Source organism: Carassius gibelio, chromosome B19 (assembly GCF_023724105.1).
Source record: "Carassius gibelio isolate Cgi1373 ecotype wild population from Czech Republic chromosome B19, carGib1.2-hapl.c, whole genome shotgun sequence".
Taxonomy (NCBI): Eukaryota; Metazoa; Chordata; class Actinopteri; order Cypriniformes; family Cyprinidae; genus Carassius; species Carassius gibelio.
The window spans coordinates 26,884,138-26,909,831 of NC_068414.1; the positions used below are offsets into that span (position 1 = coordinate 26,884,138).

A 25,694-nucleotide genomic window follows, 5' to 3' on the forward strand; every position below is an offset into this window, starting at 1 on the left:
TTTCTTCTCCTAATGAACAAATGGGATTTCGCACAGCTGACCAGTTTGCTGCTTTCCAGTAATTTTCGGTGTGCTTAGGCAAAGGATTATGAAATGAACAAATAATTCAAGCAGAATAACTCTGCTTATTCAAACGGCCCTATTATTTGAACTACATTCATTTGAGCAAATAATCTCTCTTATGAATCAGGGAGCTGGCACTTACAGACAGGCGACAGAAGGGGCCAACACAAATATTATTATATATTTTTTCAAGGTTTATGTAATTTAGTTCAGTGCCAGCCAAATCAGTCGCCATGACTGTGTACACTGCACAGAGTACCGGCAGAGTACCGTCACGCCGTTCACCAGGGATGGCAACTGCTAGAATATAAAATGAATATGAAGGTCAACAAAGTGTTTGGCGCTCTTTCTGACCTTCACAGCGAATCCGAGCTTTCATTTTAGTAGGGAGGGTGTTTATTTGGCAGGGGATGTCATCTACAGGTTTGTTGTTCTCTTTAGGTATTGCACGGCCTTCATAGAGTCTGTGTGAATGTTTGTCATTCACAAAATGATATGCATCCTCAGCTCCCTTGATTATTTACTTTCTGTACTTTATTCTAAGCAATAAGTGTACTATTCTTGACTAACCCACTTTTCATAAGGCTTCTTGGTTTTACTATGCACAATTCATCATTTGTCAGATATTTCATATTACGGAAGCAAAATGAGTTTGTGATCAGAAATCCACATTTAAATCCATCTCAAAAATGACTCTTCTTCTACTGTTTTCTGGCTCTACCGTTTCACTCTTACTTCTTGGTGGAAGTGTTCCGTGTATCTGCTTAAAGTTCAAGTCGAACTAGACTGAGCTAGGCTGTCTTTCGCTCTCTGTAACATCACTTACATTAATGTTGCATTAACGTCAGTTGTATTTCAAGTGGAATCAACTGGATACGCGCGGCTGGTGATGAATTCCGCAAAGGGTCTCAGTGTTCATTTTCAAGAGCGTTTTAAGTGATTAACAGGGTGATAATTCAAGAAAATCACCGGTTTTCAGTGCCACCCTTAAATTAGGAGTAATGACCAGCCTTGATATTTGTTAATTATTCGGTCAGGGATCTTTTTTTAAATAAAGACTATTTACTGGAATCCAGGCCTGAACTGCGCCTGTAGCACTGTGTCCTCCTTTAAGTGAATTTGTCTAATCACTGGATGATCTTTTTCCTCCCGTGGTCTCTGTCACGCAGCTGTTGCGAATGTCTGGTCCACACATGTCGCAGGAAGAAGGAGCTGAAAGCTCGGACAGTGTGGCTGGGACATCCCGAGAAATGTGAAGAGAAGTACCCCAAAAATGCCATCAAGAATCAGAAATACAACATTGTCACTTTTGTGCCAGGGGTAAGGCAGTATAAACAATCTCTGCATGTTTTTTTTGTTTTTTTTGGGGTTTCCGAGAGTGCTCAAATTTAGCCAAAAAAAAAAAAGAAAAGAATATTTTGTTTAATATTTGTGAAATTTTGTAAAGCTGCTTTTATATATATGTTATGTTGTCAGTATTATGTATAATTAATTTCATTATGTTTTTATTTTCGTCTCGTTTTATTTGACATATTTTCTTTTCAAAGGCGCAGAACTTTTTTTTCTTCTTTTTTTTTTTTTTTTGTGCAGCTCTCGCTAGGCTGTTTAAAGTGAAATCTCTACCCATTGTACGCACAGCAGATTTGCTCAGTAATCAGGTTAATGTGTAACTAGCTGTGAAGTAAGGGGGTGTAACAGCAATCTAACGTATCTTTTTCCACTGAGTGTGTAAGTGATCTACTGTATTATGACTGCTGGCGATGTCTTATTCAGTGGAACGCGCCTTCTGTATGTGCCCTTGGCAAAGAATTTGCAGCTTGTATGATGAATTATGTATAAGCCAATCAGGTGTGCCTCCAAAAGCGGTGTTAGAATGTTATGTGCATCACTGTCAATTACCTTACATTTTTTGATTCAATTTGTCATGGTTGTATTATCAAATCTTCATCAAATATGAATGATGATGATTATTTATTTTTGCTGCTTTCTCTTTCTTCTGTTTTAGGTTCTTTACCAGCAGTTTAAGTTCTTCCTCAACTTGTATTTTTTGGTAGTAGCTTGTTCTCAGTTTGTTCCATCGCTGAAGATAGGGTATTTGTACACCTACTGGGCTCCGCTGGTGAGTACATCTAACCACACAAAGATGAGAATTGAACACTAAAATGTAATTTCAATCATCACTCTTGTTGTTCCTTTTTTTTTTCTTGTTGTCCAGGGCTTTGTGTTAGCTGTCACCATGGTGAGAGAGGCAGTTGACGAAGTTCGGCGCTGCAGGAGAGATAAAGAGATGAATTCCCAGCTGTACAGTAAACTCACAGTGAGAGGTGACCACAGTATGACACATCCTGATGATATTATACCATATACACAGAGCATCCTGTTTGAGCTCCACTGACTCCAACAGTTACTTCATTTGGAAACTATAAAGATAATATAATCGTGCAAAGACATGATAATTGGTAAATCTGCCTTTTTTGGGGATTTGTGCTGTTTTAGACATCTCTTTTTGTTTTTCAGGTTTTGCATTTGTTTTAAAATTATGGAAAGGATGCAGTATATCATTGATTTAATGTAATCTCTATGTTTTTATTACCATTTATTTCCTTTTTAATGTAAGCTAAATAATGTAGCTAAATAACCTCACATTATTGGGTTTGGCTTATTTGTATTGATGTCTCTCGTCTCACTGGTTAAACGACATCAAATAGGACAGAAAATATGCAATTTATTAACTTTAGGAATATTCCATGTGTAAAAGTCCATGCCTCCGTTTCACTTGTTGATCTTCAATGATAATTCAGTTTCACCATACAAAGAATGCAAATTACTTTTGTTAAATGCCCTGTCTGGGTTTAATTTATGAATAAATTATCCAAAAAAAAATGTGGGAAATGGGTACTCTGCTTGGGGCTTTTGTCTGCATGTGTGTGAAATCTAAATGTTCTGAGCAATTTTTTAGAAAAATCACACAAACTGTTAATTCTTCTCGATATATTATTAACTTTGTCAACCCTAATATTTCTCATTTTAAAAAGTGTATTTATTAAATATGAATTTGGACGCAGGTCTAATTGATTACCTACGGCTAAATAATTCATTTCTAATTAGAAGCATTTGTCCATCTTCTTTTTCAGGGAAGGTCCAAGTAAAGAGCTCAGACATACAAGTTGGAGATTTAATCATTGTGGAGAAGGTTTGTCGTCCTTTTTTTATATATATATATATCGCTTCCTCTCTTTTGTTGTTCAGGGTATCAGCATAAACTTGCTGCTACGTGATCCGTCACATGAAATCCTGTCATTCTTTCAGTGGGACATTGTGTCCATCTCTCCCCTCGCTGTCTGTGGTTCGCTTTAATTGCTTGCTAGAGAAATGACCTTGTTCAATTATTCAACACTACGCTAAAATAGGACTAACTTTCCAGAACTGGAGTCAATAACATGCATATATGGTCAGCATAACTGATATATTAATATCTCTTAAGATTCTAAGCTGCCTAGGTGGGCAAGTCTAGGTGGATGATATGGAAACCCATGTGCCTCTGACTGATGTGTATTGTATTATTTTATAGAATCAGAGGATTCCTGCTGATATGGTTTTTCTGAGAACATCAGAGAAGACTGGTGAGTTACACTCTTCACATACAAGAGAAGCTTTCAGATGTTTCAGACGATAACTACTTGTGTCATTAGTCAGTGGTTTCCAACAGTGTGCCCGTGGGCACCTTGTAGCCCATATGGAACCTGTGAGCCGCTTGTAGAGCTCATTCTATAAATAGAAGTTTTATTACTTAATTTTCTTATACATATTAAAAAATAGATAACAGTTGTTTCAAGTAAATATAAGAAGTCTTAAAACAGTTAGTTCGTCAGATTAACTATGCACGTTCCACTAACATTTTACAACCACAAAGTGTGCAAATGCTTTGTCTTCATTTTGAACAGTTTATCTATTGTTTTGTTTTTTGATAAGCTAGATGTTTTTCTTAAAGTATGCTTTAAGAGCCTCTTGGTTTTGATATTTTGTTGAAGTGAACACTGCCGATCTTAAAGTGGCACTTTTAATTCTTGCATACCGAGTAACAATGTTCTCTGTGTGAGAGTGAGAGAGTGTGTGCATTATTACTAGTGTTTACCCGGCACTGAGCCATATAAATGACTTAGTCACATTATTATACATTATTACAGTATTTTGGAGTGTACAGCTTTCTCCAGATGCTAAAATCAAAAGAGCTTTGTGCTTTTATCTGATGTCCTTAAGCAGTGTTTCAGTGTTTTTTTTGTTTTTTTTTTACCTGTGTAGATAGCTCTTTAAAGGTTAAAACTTTTAACAATTTTGAAAGAATATTTTTAAACATCTTTTATGTTGAAAATTTTAGCTTAATGCCATTTCTCATGTTTGCTTGTTAGAGTTTTTTAGTATATAAATATTTTTTTAGAATTTCCGTTTCTTTAAATATTTTCGGATTTGATTAATTATTTTATATAGACACTTGCAATAATATATATTTTTGAATGCATTAGTCACGTCTTAGTAAGCAGATGCTCTTGTGAGTTGAAATTATGAAAATTATGTCCATATTTCACCCAGCAACATTTATTATAATTTTTTTTTACAGAATGTCCTTTTTTATTATTTTAATCTTATCTATTACAATTTTCCCAATTTCTTTCTTTTCTTAAAATACTATATATATATATATTATGAAATATGACCCAGATGTTTTTACAGGTTGTGTCTCAGGAAGGTTTGGTAATGTTGATAATCTCAGTACATGGAGCATGATGAACACTGAAGCTTTTGCTCTGAGAGCTTAAAGACAGTGACCTTTCCTGTCTACTGCATACTGTTATATCAGTCTTGTCCAAGATCAATATGAACAATATGTTAAGCATTCAGAGCTCTTTAGTGTATAGGGGCCAAGGTTTTGGCCCATAACAAATGCGTCCTTCACGCATACGTCTTTAGCCCTCTCACTTTTCTGTCCATAAATAAAGATAATACACCAGAAGAGAATAATGGATGCTGTCCAATATTTGATTTTTGTCTAAAGTATACCTTTTTTCTGTCAGATTTAAGAGAATGTTTTGTTTTCCAGGTTCGTGTTTTATTAGAACAGATCAGCTGGATGGAGAGACAGACTGGAAGCTGCGAATCGCTGTTGCTTGCACTCAAAGACTTCCTGCCTTAGGGGTATGAGCCTCGTCTTGCACAAGAACAGTACATATTCGATATTGCCATGATCTTAAAACCTGTTAATAATAAATTATACAAATATTTGGCAAGTGCAGCACGCTTGACTCCTTGTATGAAATACAATGTTATGATCTATTCCTAGTCTTTTACATTAAAGTCTATTAATGGTGCATTTACGCTTGGCACATATAAATGTTTTTATACCAAAGTAGTCTGTTAGTTGTGGATTAAATTGGACTTATGTAAAATAAATTATAATATCATGAAAAATAGTATAGTAAGATGATTTAAACCGTCAAAGACATCGTCACCCATCTAATTCTGGCGAAAATGCCGCTGCATCCCAAATCACACTTCAGCTCCTTCTGTTCTGTTCTCGGATGGGTCTGTAATTTTACCCCCTTAGCCAGTGAGTGATGTGTCCCACACTCCGACTCTCTCAGGCTGATGATACGAAGGCTCATGTTTGATATCACTGTGTATCTGATTTACTGGCCGGAGGGTTTGTTTCACATGGGCCGGTAACTTTACCCCGAGAGACAACTGGAATCCGCCAAACGGCCTGTCTCCCGGTGCCATCGGCGTGGAGATGACACTCACCTCGAGCAAGGGTTCACGTTTGTATTTGTCTTTCCGAAACCACTTAATGTGATCACAGAATTAAAATTTCAGCAAGTCGCCGAATGATTGCTGCAGTAAAGCAGCGGGAGCGGTCGGATCAGGTGTCTGGTGGGCTTGACGGTCAGATCGCTAAACATCCCCGTTTTTCATACTTGCAGACACGTCCTCGAATGCAAAAGTCATTATTATTTGTAAGCAACCTGTCAAAGTTTAGTTTCCTTTTAATTACATTGTTTTGTCTGCATTATCTGTTCTGTTCGAAATTCAGACTTGTGGCAGGATGTCAGAAGGGGCTTATTTTCATGAGAATCGCTCTGATTGCTAGTCGCTTTGAGTCCTGCCACAATGCTCGCACGAACAAAAGGTTCGTCGGATGACATTTCTGGTGCTGATTTATTGCGTTCATGTTTTTTCCTGACCTTTTTGGTTGCCGTCCGCAGGATCTCTTCTCCATCAGCGCCTATGTTTATGCCCAGAAGCCTCAGCTGGACATTCACAGTTTTGAGGGGAACTTCACAAGGGTAAGAAAACTGCTGTTAGTGAAGGAATTTTTACGAGGCTTCGTTTAGCATGAACTGTGACGTCACGGCCCCAATTTAAACCCGCTGTTAGCTTTTTGTAGAGGTATTTAATGTTGTGTTGTTGCCTAGTAAACTAAACCTAACTGCTGTTTTTAATTGCACATTAAAATAACATGGATTCTCAAAGTGTGCCTGTTCACATGACTATGAGCTGAAGTGTCTCTGGAATGTAAAACCGACCAACGAGACGCATTCCTTGAAACGTTGATGACATCACGGGTTGTTAGGCTCTCTCCCAGCCCATTGGCCGAGCACAGTTCCTTATTAACAGCAGATTAGCGCAGTACCGGAGAAAGAGAGAGGGAGGAAAAAAAAAGGAAAAATGGGACCCCCCACATGAAGCCTGTCTTTGTTTGAAGTCTTCGCTCTTGGCCACACAGCATGCAGGGGCAGAAGATCACTTCCTGCGCTGAGTCACCCTCCTGAGCCTGCTTTCACAAATCTGCAGCTACAGGGACACACTTCCAAACGCTGTTTCCCACAGTTCTTTACTACCCGCACACTTGCTGCACCTTATTGCCACTTCAGTGCTTTATTTATCTAAATGAGTAGTTCGTCCAGAAATGTTGCTATTACTTGCTCACAACTTTCTTTCTTCTGTGGAACACAAAAGATGTGTTTTTGAATAATATCCTCTATTAAATATAATGAAAGTGAATGAGCACTGGGACTGCAAAGCTTAAAAATGACAAAGAGCACTGTAATAGCCATTCAAGTTAGGAATGACATAAGGGTGAGTAAATGATAACAACATTTTCGTTTTTGAGTGAACTGTCGCTTTAATAAAGTTTTATGGTTCCGACATCAATAGCCCCTTACCATGACATTTTAATCCATTGATTAATCACTTGATTGATCGCTTCTGCTTGTATTATTCTCATTTGTAAGTCACTCTGGATACAGCAATCTATAAATGCAAATGGGAATATGATTATTCTTAATGGCAGTCATGGGCACGCACATCTTTGTTAGTAGCTGAGAGGTCGGTACATTTCAGTCCTGATGCCTGCGCGTTCACTGCTGATTTTATTTACTCTTGTCTGTATGCCTTTTTATTGAAACAGGTGTGAGTGTGGGTTTATTTAGCTGTACATTGGGGAAATTCAGGCAACATTCTCAACTGGAGTAAAAACTGTTGCATAATCGCATAACAGAATTATTTATGTAAAATGTATGTTACTTTTGATCAATTTAATGTGTCCTTACTAATTAGAAGTTTTAATTTCTTAATATATGATTTTTTTTAATATATGACAATTTTCAGATGCCATGTTTTTTCATTTTGCATTCCATTTAATCTCAATCAAACTGCTGCTGGGTTATTTTGATTAAGTAAAAAATAATAACAACAACAACAAAATTCAGCTATGAACATGATTTTTGAGTTACCTTTTTTTGCAAATAGACTCTTCCTGTGTGTGTGTGTGTGTGTGTGTGTGTATACACATACACATACACATACACACCTACGTACATACATACCGTATATACATACACACACACACACACACACAGAGAGAGAGAGAGACCCCAAACCAGTGTAAAACGGTAGTGTGGCAGGGTAAATGATGTCATAATCTACGTCGTTTCTTGTTGAACACATTAGAAGGTATTTTGGAGAATATTTTTACTCAAGCTAAATTTAGCAACACGTTTAATGAGCATTAACTTCCATTATTTATATATATATATATATATATATATATATATATATATATATATCGTCTTTTATCTTCCAGATAAAGAATAGAGTCATACAGGTTTAGAACAATAAATAATGACAACATTTTCAAGTTATGGCTGTTTTATGACTTAAATATGATGCAGCCAAATGTTTCTCATTAAACTTGTCAGATTCACTGCTGCAGAAAAGATCTGTGAACGCACATCTTGGAACTGTTTCTTTCCATGTTAACTAAAACTTATAATTATACCTAAAAGTTTCATAGTAGTTTTATCGTAAATATGGAATTATGATTTATGGGTTAAAACTCTCCCATTTCTTTGAGCCTTATCACTGATAAAAAAAAAAAACCCTTTTCTCTTCATGAATCTCTTTCCAGTTTTAGCCTGTCTGACAGGTTGGCATTGCTACATCTGTTGGCCAGAAAGACACAAATGACAAGAACAAGTGGGCCGTCTTGAATAGAGGACCCATCTCTCTTGCTATCTGCGTCAGTGCGCATGTCTCAGCAGCTGCGATGTGTGTGGCCCTCTCTCACTGTATATTATGCCCTACTGACAGAGGATAATTAGATATCATCCGTATTCACCCAGCCGCAACATGTTATGTGGAAAAAAGCATTTAAAGATTTAATTTCTGTGCTTCTCCCCTGATTTATGGCCTGGCATCAGAAATTCTGTTCTCTTCTGCTCAGCACAGAGCGTGCTAACACTAAACGAGGCCTTATTATGATGTTCAGCATGGCGCTGTTTTTGTAAACAAGGCAAATCAAGTCAAACCGATTTCACCGTTACCTCTAAATGGACTGTGTCGCTTAACCGGGCATTAGTGTAATTCAATCCGCCGTCTAATTCCCTACTTACCGTTCGTTGTGATGAAAGTTCATCGAGTCTTTGTCATTTTTATTGACCTGCTTTTTAAAGGCCATAATTGATAACCGCTTTTTCCTGTGCTAGATAACCATGAAATCAAAACAGACTGGACTAATGTACGATCTCTGTCCCCAGGAGGACTGTGACCCTCCCATCCACGAGAGCTTGAGCATTGAGAACACCCTGTGGGCCAGCACTGTGGTGGCATCTGGTAAGCAAAGTCTTTTCCAGCCCCAAATTTCTTTCATAGAAATAGAAGAAAAGCACAAGCCTCAGAGGTCTGAAATATTCATCACAGGTCAAATATCTTTTGAGTTTATTGTGTTGTAGAAGAGTGTGCCGTTGATACCGAGGCCATCAGCCAGCATCACTCAAGACCCCCTTCGTTCTCCCGTTTGTTTGTCACTTGAGATCGCCAGACTCATCTGCTACTATTCAAACAATCTCATGAGCAGAGAAATATGAGGAGCCGTTAATGGGAAGCCAAAGTGTCTGGCTTTTTGCAGTCCTGTCCCTGCGGTGTCAATGAAACGTGTCCCCAAAGAACAGGTCCGAGATCGGTTTTTGCCGCTACGCTTTCTCCGACATCTCCTAGGGGTCTGTTGTTTAGAATCTGATCCCAGTCCAACAATAATAGCCGGACTATTCCTTCAAGCGGCCTGCGTTTGTGCCAGCGATCGGCCCATCATTGATCTGTGGTCGCCCCTGTCTTGGTTCTCCAGGGGTTTTTAGAGGTTCTTCTTATTCCCCACCATGGTGTGACCTTCAGCCGGAGAAAGTCCTTCCATATCCCCCCACAAAACACAGTCTGGTGACGTCATCCCATCCAACCGAGCAGACCCAACACAAAACACCATGGGGCGAGTAAGCGATATGCCCTGTAGTCCTAGCCCATTAAAGACCCCCTTGAGAGCAGCCTAGGTTTCGTTGCTTTCCAAACATGAAACGATATGTCGAGCTTAAAGAAATCGAGAAATATTTAAGCACGTTTTATATTGTGTTACTGTGTTTAAACAAAAGTTGGACTTGGCTTCCTTGTTCAGCGGTGAGTCCATCAGTAATTAGTTTACTTTAATGAATCAGTCCATTACCAAAGCAGCACCATTGATCTGACTATAATAGGCCTCATTGTAATGGTTTATTTCTGGGTGTCCCACATATTGAATCATTTGTCTGAGTCTCAGCTGCATCCGTTAACTGGAAACACACTTTTTGAGCTAATTGTTCATTAGGCCGGCCAGAGACACGCGGCCGGTTTATTTATCGCCGTCCGTTTGCGATCAGTCACCCCATTTGTCTTTTTTTCTTTCTTATAGGTACTGTCATAGGTGTGGTCATATATACAGGAAAAGAAATGAGAAGTGTGCTGAATACGTCACAGGCCAAAAATAAGGTGGGTGTGTTTGCCATTGTTTGTTTATTAATGAAATACTTGGTTTCTTTAATTAGTTTTCCTCCCAAAGGCTAATTGATTGAAAACAACAAAACACAATTTAATGACATATAAGTATGAGCTGTGATATCTACAGTTACACTGTCAATACACAGTAGACATTGCCCAGAGACTGTTTTTCCCCTTAACCTTTTAATATAGACTTGAAACGAACCGAATAAAAATAGCGAACCGTTGAGGTGGTTTTCAGCCCTGATCTTAGTGACGAATTTGGACCTGTCGATGTGAAAGGACAACCCCAGAGAGATTAATCTAGAGGGAAATTAACCAACCAAGGGCTTGCGTGACATTTGTGGCAGAGCCTTAATCCTGCAGAATTCCCCTTAATGATTAGATACAGTGGACGTCAATTCTGTAAAAGTAAACTTAAAAACGTCAAATCCCATTACACTCAGTACCCCTCCCTTAACTGACCCCTGCTGTCTTTGCCTCTCTCTCTTTTCTTGTTTAAACTTATCCACACGGTTCAGAGCTCTGACACTTTTCTACTTATAAGTGCACTACTGTTCAAAAATATGGGGTCAATAAGATTCAGTTTTTAAAAGAAGTCTCGTGCTCAACAAAGCTGCATTTATTTGATTTAAAAATACATTAAAACTATTTTTTATAATAATAAAAAAGGCTCCCTCTAGTGTCAAATTTGTTAATGTTTAATTTGGATTTTCTGTTTGAAATGTTTCGATCGACATTTGAGTCAATGTTAAAGTAAAGGTTATTAAATTGATTTAATCATTTAATTAAGTGCATTACATTTTTATCTAAATTGTGTTCATCATTTAATTAGCTAGCTATCGGCCCGTGTGCTTGATATCAGCATCACAAAACCCATCTGAGAAACCCATATTGGTTAACCACTATTCTTCATGTCATGAAGTGTTTCAGACCCTGTCATGGATGCTGCGAGATGTGTGTGATAGCAGAAGCTCTGGCGGAGCTCATAGCTCTACCATGTTCTGTGTGTGAGAGTGGAATTCAATATCTCAAGGAGATGATGTCAGAGGTGCCAATACAGGGAACGAGACGGGGTGGGAAAGTCGATACGACTCGGCGAAAGTCACTGAGAACGTTTTCGCCTCTTATAATCTGTTGTGACATTCCTTGCACAAAGCTCTAAGCTCTCACTAGAAGCTGCTGACAGCACATAAGCTATCACTTTACACGTTTTGTGTGTGTGTCTGTCATTGTCGTAATATGGAGTGATATTCTCTTTGAGGATCGAAACCTTGGTGGTCTGAAGGATGTGACAAAGGGTTTCTTCGCTGACCAGACACTGCTTACTACTTGAGGTGTTATAATCACTGATATATTTAAGCAGTGTAGGTGTTTGACTGGATTTTTTATTTTATTTTATTTTGCTTAACTTTACCTTTTTTTAATTAGATTTTTTTTAAGCAATGCAGATGCTCTGATGCATTTATTTGTATTTATAAACGATGTAAAGCTCATTTTGATTTTTTTACATTTATTTTATGTTTTAAAACAATGAAGATGTTCCTAATTTATTTATTTATTTATTTTTATTATTTTAAGCAACGCAGATGCTGCAGTTGGAATTTTTTTTTTTAAGAATTTATTAATTAATTTTTCCGCAGAGTTCCAGGAAAGAGAGTGGCAATAACATGGCTCTGACAAAATATCTTTAACATGTTTTGAAATGCTGTATCTGTGTGACATTAAACAATTAATAAAAAATGAACATCAAATACTGTTTTTTTTTTTTTTCAACATTAAGTTTATATTAAGTTATTGCTTGCCAGGGACAATGGGCAATTATACAGTTTAGTGGCAGTTGGACCAAAATAAATAAAATATTTGAGACACAATGAGCTGTGAATATGATACGGTTTTTGAATATTTAGTTTAAGTCTGATCATTTTAAGTTGACCAGTTTAGTTGGTAAAGTGAAGAAACTTCTCAAGACTTCGTCTGCAGTCCTGAGCCGTGGATGGCATGTTCCATTTAGCTGTATTACATATCCAGTTTCTGGAGCACTAGTATAATGCCATATTGTTGTAACAGCCTCTGTATACTTGATGGATTTCAACCAATGAATATTCATTATGCAGGCACAAAGTCGTCATCAAATTTCACACACAAAACATACAGGCAGCGAGGGCAGGTTGAATCATTCCTTTCACTTTAAACGAGGCCCGGATGAATAGAGTAAAATATGCACTCTCGATTCATTGATAGCATCTTCAGCTTGAGGTAATTGAGTCGCTTTTTCCTCTCGGGCTGAATGAATAACGGCTTCACCCGATCCCCGGCCAGCTTTGCAAAATTCAGCCTCCGCATTGTTTTGCCCCCATAAAGGGGGATTCCTCCCTTCTGTCTTAATTTTTCTTCATTTTAATCCTTCCATTCCCCCCTTTTTCCTCACTAGCTGAAGCATGAAGCTCGGAGTGGGGTGGAAGGCCATCGGAGGGGTTTTAAACTACAGCTGATAAATCAGACAGCAGCTCTTCTCTCCCAGTGTCTCCCAGTTTACTCAGTCCTCCAGGGACTGGGGGCCGTTGCCAGTTGGGGGATTAATTTTGCTTGCATTTTTTTTTTTTGTCTTTTCTGTTCAATTTGTCCATCCCCTCTCTCACCCTCCCCCCGTCCCTTTCACGCAGATTCCTTTTCTCAGGGGACGGTGTTATGTGTTGCTGTTTTTATTAGCGCGCTGCCTAGATGAAAGACCTCAGTGTTTTCGCGCAGGCCGCGCTGTCGGCCCTCGCCAGAGGGAAACAAGAAAAACTTCTTTTTTGACATCATTTTCCCACATATTCCATTGGCTGAGGGGACATACTTGAGAGAAAAAGGGGAAAACTCCAGCTCTTTTGTCAGGGGCCGTTTCTATGAAGAGGCGTTCTGCTTTTATTTTTCCGGTTTTGCCTCCTGTGCTTTTCACAGAGAGACGACAACAGCAGTGGGCTTCTTGGTTAAATGCCTCTCATCTCTCCTCTCCTCCACATACACTATTAGCATGAGAAAGGTCTGCGGTCTGGAACGGGCCTGGGGGCATTGATCAGTGCTGGCTTATGGGCAGGTTGTTTTATTTTTCATAAGAGTAACATTATGGATCACTTCAGATGAGAGGAACCCTCAAGGATCTTGTTCCCAGAGGGGATATCACATGTTTTGGATAAGAGCGCTTTAACCAAATACTCCATACAAGTTTCCCTGGGAATATTCATCACTATATATTTTAGTATTTACTATTCTTGAAATACTTAAGTACTTAATTCTGATTAGTCAGTGCCGAATGTATAATTGACTAAGCTAGTTTCACTCACCTATCACATTATGGCTTGTTTATTTTCACACAAAAAAACACTTAAATCAATAAATATAATGTGTTAATTAGACTTTCCTGTTATGTTACTACACATGTTATACTCGTAATAATGTACAGTCAGCCAGTACTTATTGCATAATACACCTTCACAGGTTGATTCACATTGACAAAGACCAGCTGAATGTACATTATCTTTACACAACTTTCAATTTGATTTATCTCAGTCTTTCTCATCTCTTTCGCTGCAGGTGGGACTGTTGGACCTGGAGTTAAACCGCCTAACAAAAGCTCTGTTCCTGGCTCAGGTGGTTCTGTCTGTTGTTATGGTGGCTTTGCAGGGATTTCTTGGGCCCTGGTTCCGAAACCTGTTCCGTTTCGTGGTTTTATTTTCATACATCATCCCCATCAGGTATGTTTATAATATTATCACCCAGATTACACTTATGTTAAAATATTACAGCAAAATCATCAGCAGTGGGAAATGAGAAGAACAAACATATTTTAGTACAACATTTGTGTGTGTGTGTGTGTGTGTGTGTGTGTGTGTAGTCTAAGAGTAAACCTGGACATGGGGAAGTCTGCGTACGGCTGGATGATTACGAAGGATGAGAATATTCCAGGTACTGTGGTTCGGACAAGCACCATCCCAGAAGAACTTGGCCGTCTGGCCTACCTGCTTACAGACAAGACAGGTACTTGTTTATTTAATTTAATTTAATTTAATTTTATTCTATTTTATTCTCTTCCTTGTTTTATCCCCCCCCCCCCCTTTCTTTGTGTTGAAACCACTCTGCCCATCCAAAAGCTTTATAATAACTATTGATTTTTCTCCTGATCTTAATCTTTGTGTGCTGTTTTTCCAGGCACTCTGACCCAGAACGAGATGGTCTTCAAGCGCCTCCATCTCGGTACTGTGTCATACGGGATGGACACTATGGATGAGATCCAGAGTCACATCATCCAGTCCTACGCTCAGGTGTGATTGACATATGTCACCTTATACATTACCATTAAGACAATTGCTTTCGCTCTAGAGAAAACTTAAGGAGTTTCACTTCCTTCGCGAACTGCTGTCGTCTTTGGTGTGTATGTGTATGTGCACGTTTTGTGCCAACAGCTGGGTGACAACAGTGTTAAAGCCACAGTGGCAATTGATTTTCATGCTTCATGGTCCTTCATTACTGTGATGATGGACTGGCAGGCAGGTTTGAAATGTACCCATGATATGAGCGATCATAGCCTTATTATATCCCCCCTCAGGACGTGTCAGAGTCCGTGTCCAACAACTTGTGTGAAATTGAGTTTGACAGGGATCAATAAACATAATGTAATTTACAGCTTAACATGCTTTGGCGTGCACTAGGCAGTTATAGCTCCCATTCTCTCTGGAGTGTTATGAGTAGAAAGAAATTACTGTTAAAAACAGCAGTTGTTTTGTAGAGGGCAAACCCCATCATCTTTTTTTGAGACTGGGTGAGTGTCTGTCCAACTGGGATTCTGAACTCAAATTGTGTTTTCAAATGTCAATATTTTATATTCATATGTAGACGATGTGGTTCAGTTTAAAACCTTCAGTTTACAAGCTATTTGTGGCTCTATAATAGAATCCTTAGCCTTCCATAAAATTTTACTTTTAAGGTGAAGTATGACATTTTTGTGGCACTAAATGAAAATGAAAAAGGTGAGAATATTAACAGCTAAGTTCACCAGCATGTTCTGACTCTAATAGCGTTGTGGCTTAAAATCTTAGTTTTTCCATTAATTGAACTTAAAAGGCCAGTTATGTTGTTTTTGTGGCACTGAACTTTAGTTAATATGAAGGTGAGAGAATTCAGAGAGGAACAGGACCTTTGAATAGTGTAGAACTACATATGTAAACGCTGATGTATATTTGAAGTGTTTGGTTCCAAAACGCAATAAATCCATTTTGATTAATTTGAGTAAAAATGTGTTTTCTTTACCAAGAAAAGTGGCAAGATGAAAACCACTATTTTTTGTTTCAAACGTTCACATAGCATCTTGAGATTATAATAACATAAATTCAAATCCAGATTTTGATTTTCAAAGATTTATTATAAAAATAATAAAAATCCCAAAATGCAGTTAACCCATGAAATTGCTTTTGGAATGCAATAAATCCATTGAATCAATATGAAAGTTATTTTTCATATTGCAACTGATGAAAATACACAATGTAGTAAGTTGATCCACATATGACAGCCTCTGAACTTGGTCAATACTAATCTTTTATACAGGCACTGGACAAAAATTTTATTCAACAAGAACATGAACAGCAATATCACATTAGACCACAGAAATTCTAAAATGACATTTCCCTTACATTCAAAATGCATTCCAAAAATGCATTTATCCTTGCCATGTTACATTGATTTAGTTGACTAGTGCTATATGCTGTATGAGTGAAAACATAAGTGACCTTAATACTAACACTAACACTGACAAGCTACGCAATATCACATAGAAGAGATGCGCATTACAGTCACATGCGATTTATCGTGCTGCCCATGTTTGTTGATCACAAAGTACAGAGAAGTTGAGGAAAACTAGGATGCCGGGTCTATTCAGAGTGCACGGAATGGTGCGCTGTGATTAGTTTTTTTTCTTTACTGTGCGTGGAATGTAAAGATGTGATTGGTTGAGTGGTTATATTGTGTTCTGCAAAAAAGGAAGACTAGCATTTGTTTGGAATAAAGGGAGAAAACATGACCAAATAAGTCACATTTTGCTTAAAATTTTAAATGGACTTTTCAGTACCAACCAAATACAGATTTTGGCAGAAACTCACTTAAAAAGAAAAAGGTGTTTATTGCGTTTTGGAATTAAACTTTGTATTTGTGTGTGTGTGTGTGTGTTATATATATATATATATATTTCACTCAAATGCTTTTTGATTTAAACTGAAAACTGACTGATTTCCTACACAAAGTGCTATTTTTTTTTGTGTGTGTTCTTCTGTTTCTTGCTTAATAAATATGATGTTACTAAATATATAAAAACACCAATATTCAAATTCTTGATAATGCCAAAAAGATAATTAAATTCTACAAGTGAATTTAGACAGCATTTATAATGTACATTCTAAAAATAGATATTCATTTTGAGATTATAGTTAATGTTATTAAATTAAGTTTTTTTTAAAGATTAAGTCAGTGTTAGATGACAGCCAATATAATAATATTAATCTAATAATTATGGGGCATTTTTATCTCCAAGAAGTGTGACATGCATATTTACAACTGGCTTACTATGCATTTATCTTATCACACATTTTACTGTATTTTTATATACAAATTCAGATTGTCAAAGCAGGAACCTAACATACTTTAATTCTGAGAGCGTGAGCCAGCAGTTGGGTGTTTTTATGTACCTTCATATGGGATTTGAAGGCTGTGTGCAGGTTGTCATCTCTTCCCCTCGGCAAAGCTCTGAGGAAAGAAGAGTTCATCAAGAGAAATCTCCTGCTCCACTGGAGCACAGCAACCCCTGTCAAGCACACACACACACACACACACACACGGAGGCTCACAGTGGTGCTTATGTAAATTGATAAGTTTCAGAGTCAGGGTGGGATTTCGACGTCGTTGTGTGGGAAGACACTGATGAAATCTTCATGCTTTTTTTGCCCAATATGTCCTGACACTGAAAGAGTACAGGAAGATGAATTATCAACATATACTTCCTGACCAGTCCCCCGTTCTTATACTACACATGATGTTATCAGATTCTGACATAACTTCATAATTTAATTTACTTTTAAATGTGTTGATCAGAATACTTTTTTGAAACATTTATTGCTGTTAGGGTGACTTGAAAAAAAAAAATTCTAATTAATTCTGTTCTTTTTCTATGCATTTTAGAATGCTTATGCAAATGTTGAGCAAGAAGCACAACTGTTTTCAACACTGATCAAAATAAGAACGGTTTCTTGAGTGCCAAATCAGCATATTAGAATGATTTCTGAAGGATCATGTGACTCTGAAGACTGGCTACTAAAAAAATTCGGCATTGCCATTATATAAAATACATTTTAAAATATATTGATATAGAAAACAGTTAATTCAATTATATTCATATATCACAATATTGGCCTTGGTGAGCAAATAATGTTATTTGTGAAGCTAAAGCACACTCTTGTTATTACTTTGTGTCTGTCCAGGTGTGCTCGGTGCAGTCTAATGGCAATAGTGCGAGTTCAACACCCTCTCGTAAACCACAGCCGCCCGCTCCAAAGGTCCGCAAGAGCGTGAGTAGCCGGATCCACGAGGCCGTGAAAGCCATCGCCCTCTGCCACAACGTTACACCGGTGTACGAATCCCGTGTTAACGGTGCCAGCGCAGAGCCAGAGAGCACAGAGGCCGACCAGGACTTTAGCGACGACAACCGCACTTACCAGGCCTCCAGTCCTGATGAGGTAAGAATGGTGGGACGTCCTGAAAGGAATGGTATTTATTTATTTGTTTAATCAAAATTATTTAAACAATAATTATTTTTTGTATTATTTTATTTTCATTTTCTGCTTGAGCGGTTCCAACAACACTAACAAAAAAATGATCTTTATTTTATTTTGAAATCAGATAGATTGCATTGACACTGCTCTCCTCATTCCTCTAACAGTGTAATCCTATATATCGCTGCTTTAGTATTTATGACTCCCCCACTTTAGCCTTGAATTTACTGCCTTATTGGATGGTAATATAGACTCTGTGTTAGTAGAGAAATCTGAGAGGGCTCAATAAATATCAGAAGCAGAGGGGGCAGGGGTAGGTCACACACCAGGAAGGACTCGGTCATCATTTGTGTTGAGAGATCGTAGATATTTATAGATCCGTTGTAGAGCAACAATATTTTGAATGAGTTGTTGGTAAGAAAAGCACTAAATAAATGGCAGAAAAGGCATTGAGGCCAAACATATGTCACGAAGGCAGCGGTCCTCAAATAGATGGAGGGAAACTTCAGGCTCATTATAGTTAAATATATTTTTGAATGGAGGGGAATGAAATGTTGTTAGAGGCTCGTTGGAGGTATAATTCAACCAAAAATGACTTTTCTGTCATCGATTACTCATAATCTTCCAAACCTGCATGACTTTCTATCTTCTGTCGAGCACAACATTTTGGGCATTGCCTTTCATCATACAATGAAAGTCTCCAAAAATGACCAAAAACCCCATTAAATATTGAATATGAAACCAAGGTATACGGAAGTACCACCTGAATGGACTGCATGTCTATCCTTCACAGCCTCATTTTAATTAGCATATGATATTCATTTTCGGAGCTTTACAGTTTGTGGAGCATTTCTTTTTTGTTGTCTACGGAAGAAAAAAAAAACATATCCGTTTTGAACAACACGGGGTAAATAAGTAAATGATGACAACATTTGTATGTTTAGATGAGCTAACCCTTTAAGCGTTCAATAATTCTCTACAATGTTTGCTGTTCCCTTCCAGGATCTAATGAAGATGAACTAATGAAGGGCCGTTTGTTTTCCAAGCATTGATTGTTTTCAAGAAAATGCGCCAGTCATTATATAAATTGAAAATATTCCGGTGCTCTCTCATTTTTCCTTTATACTGACCGAGCATCTTTTTCTTCAAGACCTTCTGTAGACGTAGATATCTTTTGAGAGTGATAAAAGGAAAAAGAAATCTGTCCATCTCCCTCTTTAGTGGAATTGCCTGTCCTCTCTTCTCCCTTGATGTGTCTACTTATTTATTTTCTTTAATGCCCAGGTCTTATCTCTCCAACGTCTTCACTCCGGGATTGATCAATATTTAATTTTCTCTGAGAGACTAGCGGTTAACACTAGTCTTTCTCTACGTGTCACTCTCATCAGCGCCTGTGTCTATGTGTGCTCGCTCAAAGACCTCCAGCCTTTTCAGCCTTTAATATGACAGGCGCATAGCGATAATATTCCTAAAGAGAGCCGAGTTCAGGGATTGGATTTCCCAGATGCCTTTCCGGACACTTACTTTAAGTCATTTGTGACCTTTGACCCCACAGTGTCACGGGTCAGAGGTTTATCATGACCTTTAATGATCAGACATTCTCATAAACAAAACCGTTTGTTATGTCCGATAATGAAGTTTTACTTATTGGGGGTAATAGAAGTTCACTGATGGTTTTATTAGTGGTTTTGGCTTATTCAGATGAGACGGCAGTGTTCACTGGCTGTTGACCTTTGCTTCTTCTAGTAAAAATATAGTATTGACCTCTAACCTTTAGCTTATTAAATAGAAGTCATCACAAAAGATGGGCTACTCGTGCAAGAGAGTTATGGCATGTTCAATTCTTTTAGAACGAGTTTTTTGTTAGAATAAGGTTAAAGCGGATGCAAACTTAGTCTGGTTGTGATTAATAGAGTGATCCAGTCAAATAATTTTAAGTAAGTTGTTTTCTTTTAAAATCTGTGATTGGGTTCATATAGTAATTTGAATTTTCAAAACTAAATATGAATTTTACGATAGTTATTTCCAGGCCTAGATAGTTTAATCATTTATAAAAAATATTTAATCATTTATAATAACCAATTTTGACATTTCTGTAGTCTGATTGATTTTAAAATAATGAAAAAAAAAAAAAAAAAGTCTTTATCAGTGCAATCTCTAGAAAGTTATAAAAAAAAAAAAAAAAAAAAGCCAGTAATCAAAAAGTGTGAAATAATACACGGTTATAATAATGATAAGTGAAAGATAAACGTCTCTTAGCATATTCCTGGAAGAAACTGCTCTGTCAGATAAACCCATCTCCACTTTGCCTTCTTTATGACGTTGTATCATATTTCCTGTCACATCTGGTCTCTTTATTAAATAACAGCCACGTCTTCATGTGGTCGTAGGTCACATGGTGCGGTTTCAATCCTCTCTGCTTCTTGAAGGCGCAGTGATCTTGGTTTATGATTACAGCTTTTCTTCCTGTACTGCTGAAATGATTGATAGAGTGTATTAAAGGCTCTCCCCTGTGTCGTAAAACAGTTCCCTGCTCCTCTCCTGAAGGCATTCCCCACCACCTGAGTTACTTGTGTGTGTGTGCGCGCTCTTGAGGGCATCATTTAGCACTGTCAGGTTGATAGAAGACTGGCTAATTAGTCATATCACATTGAAATGCCGTAAACAAGAGTTCTAGCTGTGTTCTGATGTGTGTAAGAGCTAAGAAAGCAGTTTTAATCAGAGCCGTGGAGTCATTAAAAGGCATAATTTGCCTTGAATCTTGAGATAAACAGTGCATGTTATGGGGTCAAGAATTCGGAGACATGACTGAACAAGATTTTTTCTAATTTATTACAATCTTTTCTAATTCCATGCAGTATTTTTTATGAATTCTATTAGCAGCATAACTCTGTATTATCAGCGTATTTGAACTAGAGTTGAAAGTTGAATTATTAGCATGAATTTTGGAATGTCTCAGTATTTACTGACTGTCGAGCATGAAGAGATCCAAACAGAATCTCGTGCTCCAGTGGTAACAAGAAAATTTGACTGTACAAGAATTCACATGATCGGTGGCTCAAATTGGATTTTCAGAAACTTCATTAGCGACCTAGTGTAGATTGTGTGACTTTAAATGTGATGTTTTTTTTGTTTTTGTTTTTTTGTTTTTAAGAACATCAAATTGTATTTTATTTAAAAAGTGTACTGCTGTTGTCTCTGTTTGCACCACAACAAATTCTTTGCATGTATGTAGTGTGTATACATACTTGGCAATACATTTCTGTGAGATTCTGCTTTTATTATTTATTTTATCATATAATAATTTATTTGTAATTTATATCACTTATGAATATTATTTACCCATCTGTCTACCTATTGATCTGTTTTATTTAATTGTATTTTATTTTCAACTGTAATGCAGTATTTGTTTTATTTATTTTATCAGCCATACTGTAAATATACCCAGCTCTGGTGATTTGATCATTGAGAGCAAAAAGTTGCATGTAACTGGTCACAAAAACAGATCTTTCACAACAAGACCTTGTTTCACATGTTTGTGTAGGTGGCTCTGGTGCGCTGGACTGAGAGTGTGGGTTTGACTCTGGTGAACAGAGACCTGACGTCCCTCCAGCTGAAGACCCCAGCCGGACACATCCTGACCTATTACATCCTCCAGATCTTCCCCTTCACCTCTGAGAGCAAGCGCATGGGCATTATTGTCAGGGTGCGTGTCACATTACAAGTGTGTTTGGCTGTGTTCGGAATCACATATTTCATTTCGAAGTGTCAGAAACATCTGGTGAAAATATGAGTTTCCTCTGTAGTGTGGTTTTGTGTCCTTTAGCCTTTAGATACTCCAGGACTCCGTGTACTTGAGTGTTTCTGTGAGTGTGTCGTGTTGTGTTGTTTGTCTCTTACAGTACATGTATAAAAGTATTGTTGGCTAATCTTTTGACGTGCGTTTGTGTGGGAGCTTAGTGCAGATCTCTGTTTGTCTTCTTATTTACTGATAACTTCAGGGCTCCACGCGCCATCTGCGTGGTTCTGTGCTCTACAGTTGGACATGCTAATGATTTCGACATGATTTGGATATGTTTTAAAGTGTTCTCTGTTGAATTGATTGTGTTTCAGGAGGAGGCTACGGGCGACATCACGTTTTACATGAAAGGGGCTGATGTTGCTATGGCGAGCATTGTACAGTACAATGATTGGCTGGAGGAGGAGGTAAGAATGCATGAACCATTGTTGATGGGAAAATCGGCATTCTGCTTTTTCGTGTGGGTTGGTGAGCTTATGAATAAATCTAATTGTCTGTTTCTGGGACCCCTCTTTTGTTTTGTTTTGTTTTGTTTATTTGCATTTTTAATTGTTTTTGTGTCCGATTCATAATCTCTCTCTCTCTATCTGTGTGTGTGTGTGTCTCAAATGACAGCAAACACAATACAAATAAACTCAGTACCTTTTTATCTGTTCTAAAATGTAATTTATCCATGCAAAAACAAAAAACAAAAGAATAGGAAAAATGTCACCAGATTAAGAGTCTCGCAGATTTTGGTGAAATGTTGACTGGTGTTAGTTATTAAATTTTCTGTAAAATTGTAACAATATAGCAGTTAAGACAAAAAACTTATAAAAAAAAAACATAACTATTTTTACATATCGTGATATACAGTTACATACTAACACTACTGTTCAAACGTATGGTGTCCAGTTGCATTTTCTTAAAGGAATTAATTCAATTAAATTGATCAAAAGTGACAAAATTATGTTGTTATGAAATATTTGTATTTCAGATAAATTCTGTTCTTTTAATCTTTCTATGCTTTCTATGCTAAAACTAATATAAATACAAAGTTTGGTAGATGAATTTGCTCAAGTTTAAAAGTTTGGGGTCAATACAATTTTTGTGTTTTGTGACAGTAGAAACATTTTATAATGCTACAAAACGTTTGTATTTCAAATAAATGCTTTAGGTAGTACTGATGAAATATTCCTGTAAAATTAATATATATATATTGTTTCCACAAAAATATTAACCATCAGAACTTTTTTTTACATTGATATTAAGAACTAGATCAACAGATCATGTGACACTTAAGACTAGAGTAATGGCTGCTGAAAGTTCAAATATATATTAAAATAGAAAACTTTATTAAAATATAAAAAAAAAATATTTTACTGTATACTGTACTGTATTTTCTAATCCAATATATTTTCTTGGTGAGCATGATCTCCAAACTTCTGAACGGTAGTGTATAATATACACATATTACAGTTATAAATGTAAAGTATAAACAAGTATTTGGCTAGTTTATGATGACTCCTAGCACCAGTTCCCATGTATCTGTCATTTCAGCTGATGTTCTCGGTAGGTACCGCCAATGTTTTTGGTATTGAATCCTCTGTATGAGTGTCTTTCTGAACCGATCCTGATTGAATTAAGAATCAACACATTTGATAAGGTAGCGCTAAGCATAACAAACAGGTCGGCGTGTCCTAGCCTCTGTGATCAAGGTCAATCTGCTCAGCCCATCATCACACATGCATTTCTCGCTTTGATGATTACAATTGTATTGGCAATATGCAGTCGATGAGGGGCGGAGATGAGGCTTATTAATTAATGAACGACCTCAATAAAGGCGTATGACTGGGAGCATCATGTCATAATCCTCATCGCGGTGCTTTGTGTACGTTTGTGAGACGCTGCTATAAGGACAGGTCAATAAGTAATCACTGCATCGCTTTCGCCTGTTGGATTTTCATATTAAAATTAAACCGCTGTCCCACATCTTTTACAGTCTGCTCAAAGATTCCCAGAGGCACTGCTTTATTTTTCATGATTGATTCTTCCTGTGCGTGTGTGTGTGTGTGTGTGTGTGTGTTTGCATATCTCTGTTTGCATGACAATGTTTTGATGTTTCCAGTAAATACAATTGTGTTAAAAGCATTGTTTATATCTTCGTTCTGATGCTTTCTGTATACAGTACCAATTGAGTTCACAGTCTAATACACAACTTCTCGCACTCACACATCATGGTTGTAGCTGATGTAATAGTAGTTGTGTGTTGCATTATGTTGTCTTAGTGTGGGAACATGGCCAGAGAGGGCCTGCGGACACTGGTGGTGGCTAAGAAATCACTGACTGAAGAGCAGTACCAGGACTTTGAGGTATGATATACCAATTCACAAATATGGGTTAATATGTAGTGTTCAAATATAGTTTCATATATATTAGGTAGCTTGACAATTTTCAATTTTTTTTAATGTTTTGGTTTAAAGTTGTCATTAAAATGATCTCTAGAGAAATATTTAACCTTCTGTACCCAAACTGATCGTTTTCTTTGCAGCTGTATCAACTTGCTTATTTCATCATATGACCCTAGAACCCAAAAGATAAAATGCAATTTACACTGGGGTTTCTTTAATTTTCCATTGCTTTAAAATAATGGATTTTTTTTTTTATTGTGCATATAAAAATAGAATGGTTCTGGATAAAATGTTGACATACGATTATATGTCTATCTTTTAAAATTGGTTACATATATATATTTCCATTCCATTTGTATGTTGATGGAAGTAATACAGTTATTAGTTAGCATGAAAATTGAGAGATAACAGGTGGAATTAAAGCACAATTTATCAGCCTTAGATTAGATAATCGGATCACTGATTTCTTTCTAATTAATTCATTTCTTAAACTTATGTTACCAGTGACTATTTATTTCAAGACTTATATTTGGATGATTCAGGAAAGAGCATGTAAAACACATAAACATGTCAAATTCATTTGATGTCTTCAGCACTTGGGCCAAAGTTTGCGTGTTGCAATAACGGATGCATTTGGACAAGGCGGCTAGACATCTGTCTGTATATAATAATAACAACTATAACAACCCCATGACTTGAGAAACAAGCTGAAGTAATCAAAACCCAAATCTGGTTTGCCAGTAACAGAGGGGAACCAGTTATAATAAAGAAAAATGATGTAAGATCATGTCAACTTTGCCATCCACCTATTTTATCTAAACTGTTGTACTCTTTTTGTTGGTGGGATTCTCTGTGATTGATATGAGGTCCTTCCACCTGTGATTAAATTACTTATTCAAAGGTATTTTTGGAGTCCATCTGTTAAGTCTAAAGTATATTACTTTTTTTGTACATGTACACAAATGTACGTGTACAGTCGAATGCATGCATAAATGCAAGCGGTTGACACATGCACTCTGGCTCTAGCCCCCTTCCCCTTTCACCAAAGCTAAAGAGCCCTTTCAGTCAGATCTAAATGCCACTAAATACACCCAGACCAAGATTTCAACTGAGGTGTTTATTTATTATTTGTTACTGAACACTTGCTGTGGAATTAAGTACTAAAAGTGTTATGTTAATAATAAGTGTTCTTTAAATATAAAAATAACCATTTTTTTTTCGTTTTAATGCATTTTTTCATCAAGTTAACACAAGGAAAAATCTATTCACTCTAAAATATAATAATTT

General features: G+C 37.1%; 1 protein-coding gene across 2 annotated transcripts in view; it reads left to right on the forward strand.

The window, feature by feature from the left end:
• atp9b (ATPase phospholipid transporting 9B) overlaps positions 1 to 25,694 on the forward strand; it is a 41,258-nt gene that overhangs the window by 5,828 nt on the left and 9,736 nt on the right. For both annotated transcript variants that reach the window (XM_052584149.1, XM_052584148.1), the window contains exons 3-18: positions 1,233 to 1,383; positions 2,069 to 2,182; positions 2,279 to 2,387; positions 3,198 to 3,256; positions 3,635 to 3,686; positions 5,162 to 5,256; positions 6,321 to 6,401; positions 9,153 to 9,228; positions 10,334 to 10,410; positions 13,999 to 14,159; positions 14,300 to 14,442; positions 14,614 to 14,726; positions 17,928 to 18,182; positions 21,763 to 21,924; positions 22,332 to 22,424; positions 24,285 to 24,368. In XM_052584149.1, the coding sequence (XP_052440109.1) occupies positions 1,233 to 1,383; positions 2,069 to 2,182; positions 2,279 to 2,387; positions 3,198 to 3,256; positions 3,635 to 3,686; positions 5,162 to 5,256; positions 6,321 to 6,401; positions 9,153 to 9,228; positions 10,334 to 10,410; positions 13,999 to 14,159; positions 14,300 to 14,442; positions 14,614 to 14,726; positions 17,928 to 18,182; positions 21,763 to 21,924; positions 22,332 to 22,424; positions 24,285 to 24,368 (1,825 nt within the window). The remainder of the gene's footprint in view (positions 1 to 1,232; positions 1,384 to 2,068; positions 2,183 to 2,278; positions 2,388 to 3,197; positions 3,257 to 3,634; positions 3,687 to 5,161; positions 5,257 to 6,320; positions 6,402 to 9,152; positions 9,229 to 10,333; positions 10,411 to 13,998; positions 14,160 to 14,299; positions 14,443 to 14,613; positions 14,727 to 17,927; positions 18,183 to 21,762; positions 21,925 to 22,331; positions 22,425 to 24,284; positions 24,369 to 25,694) is intronic.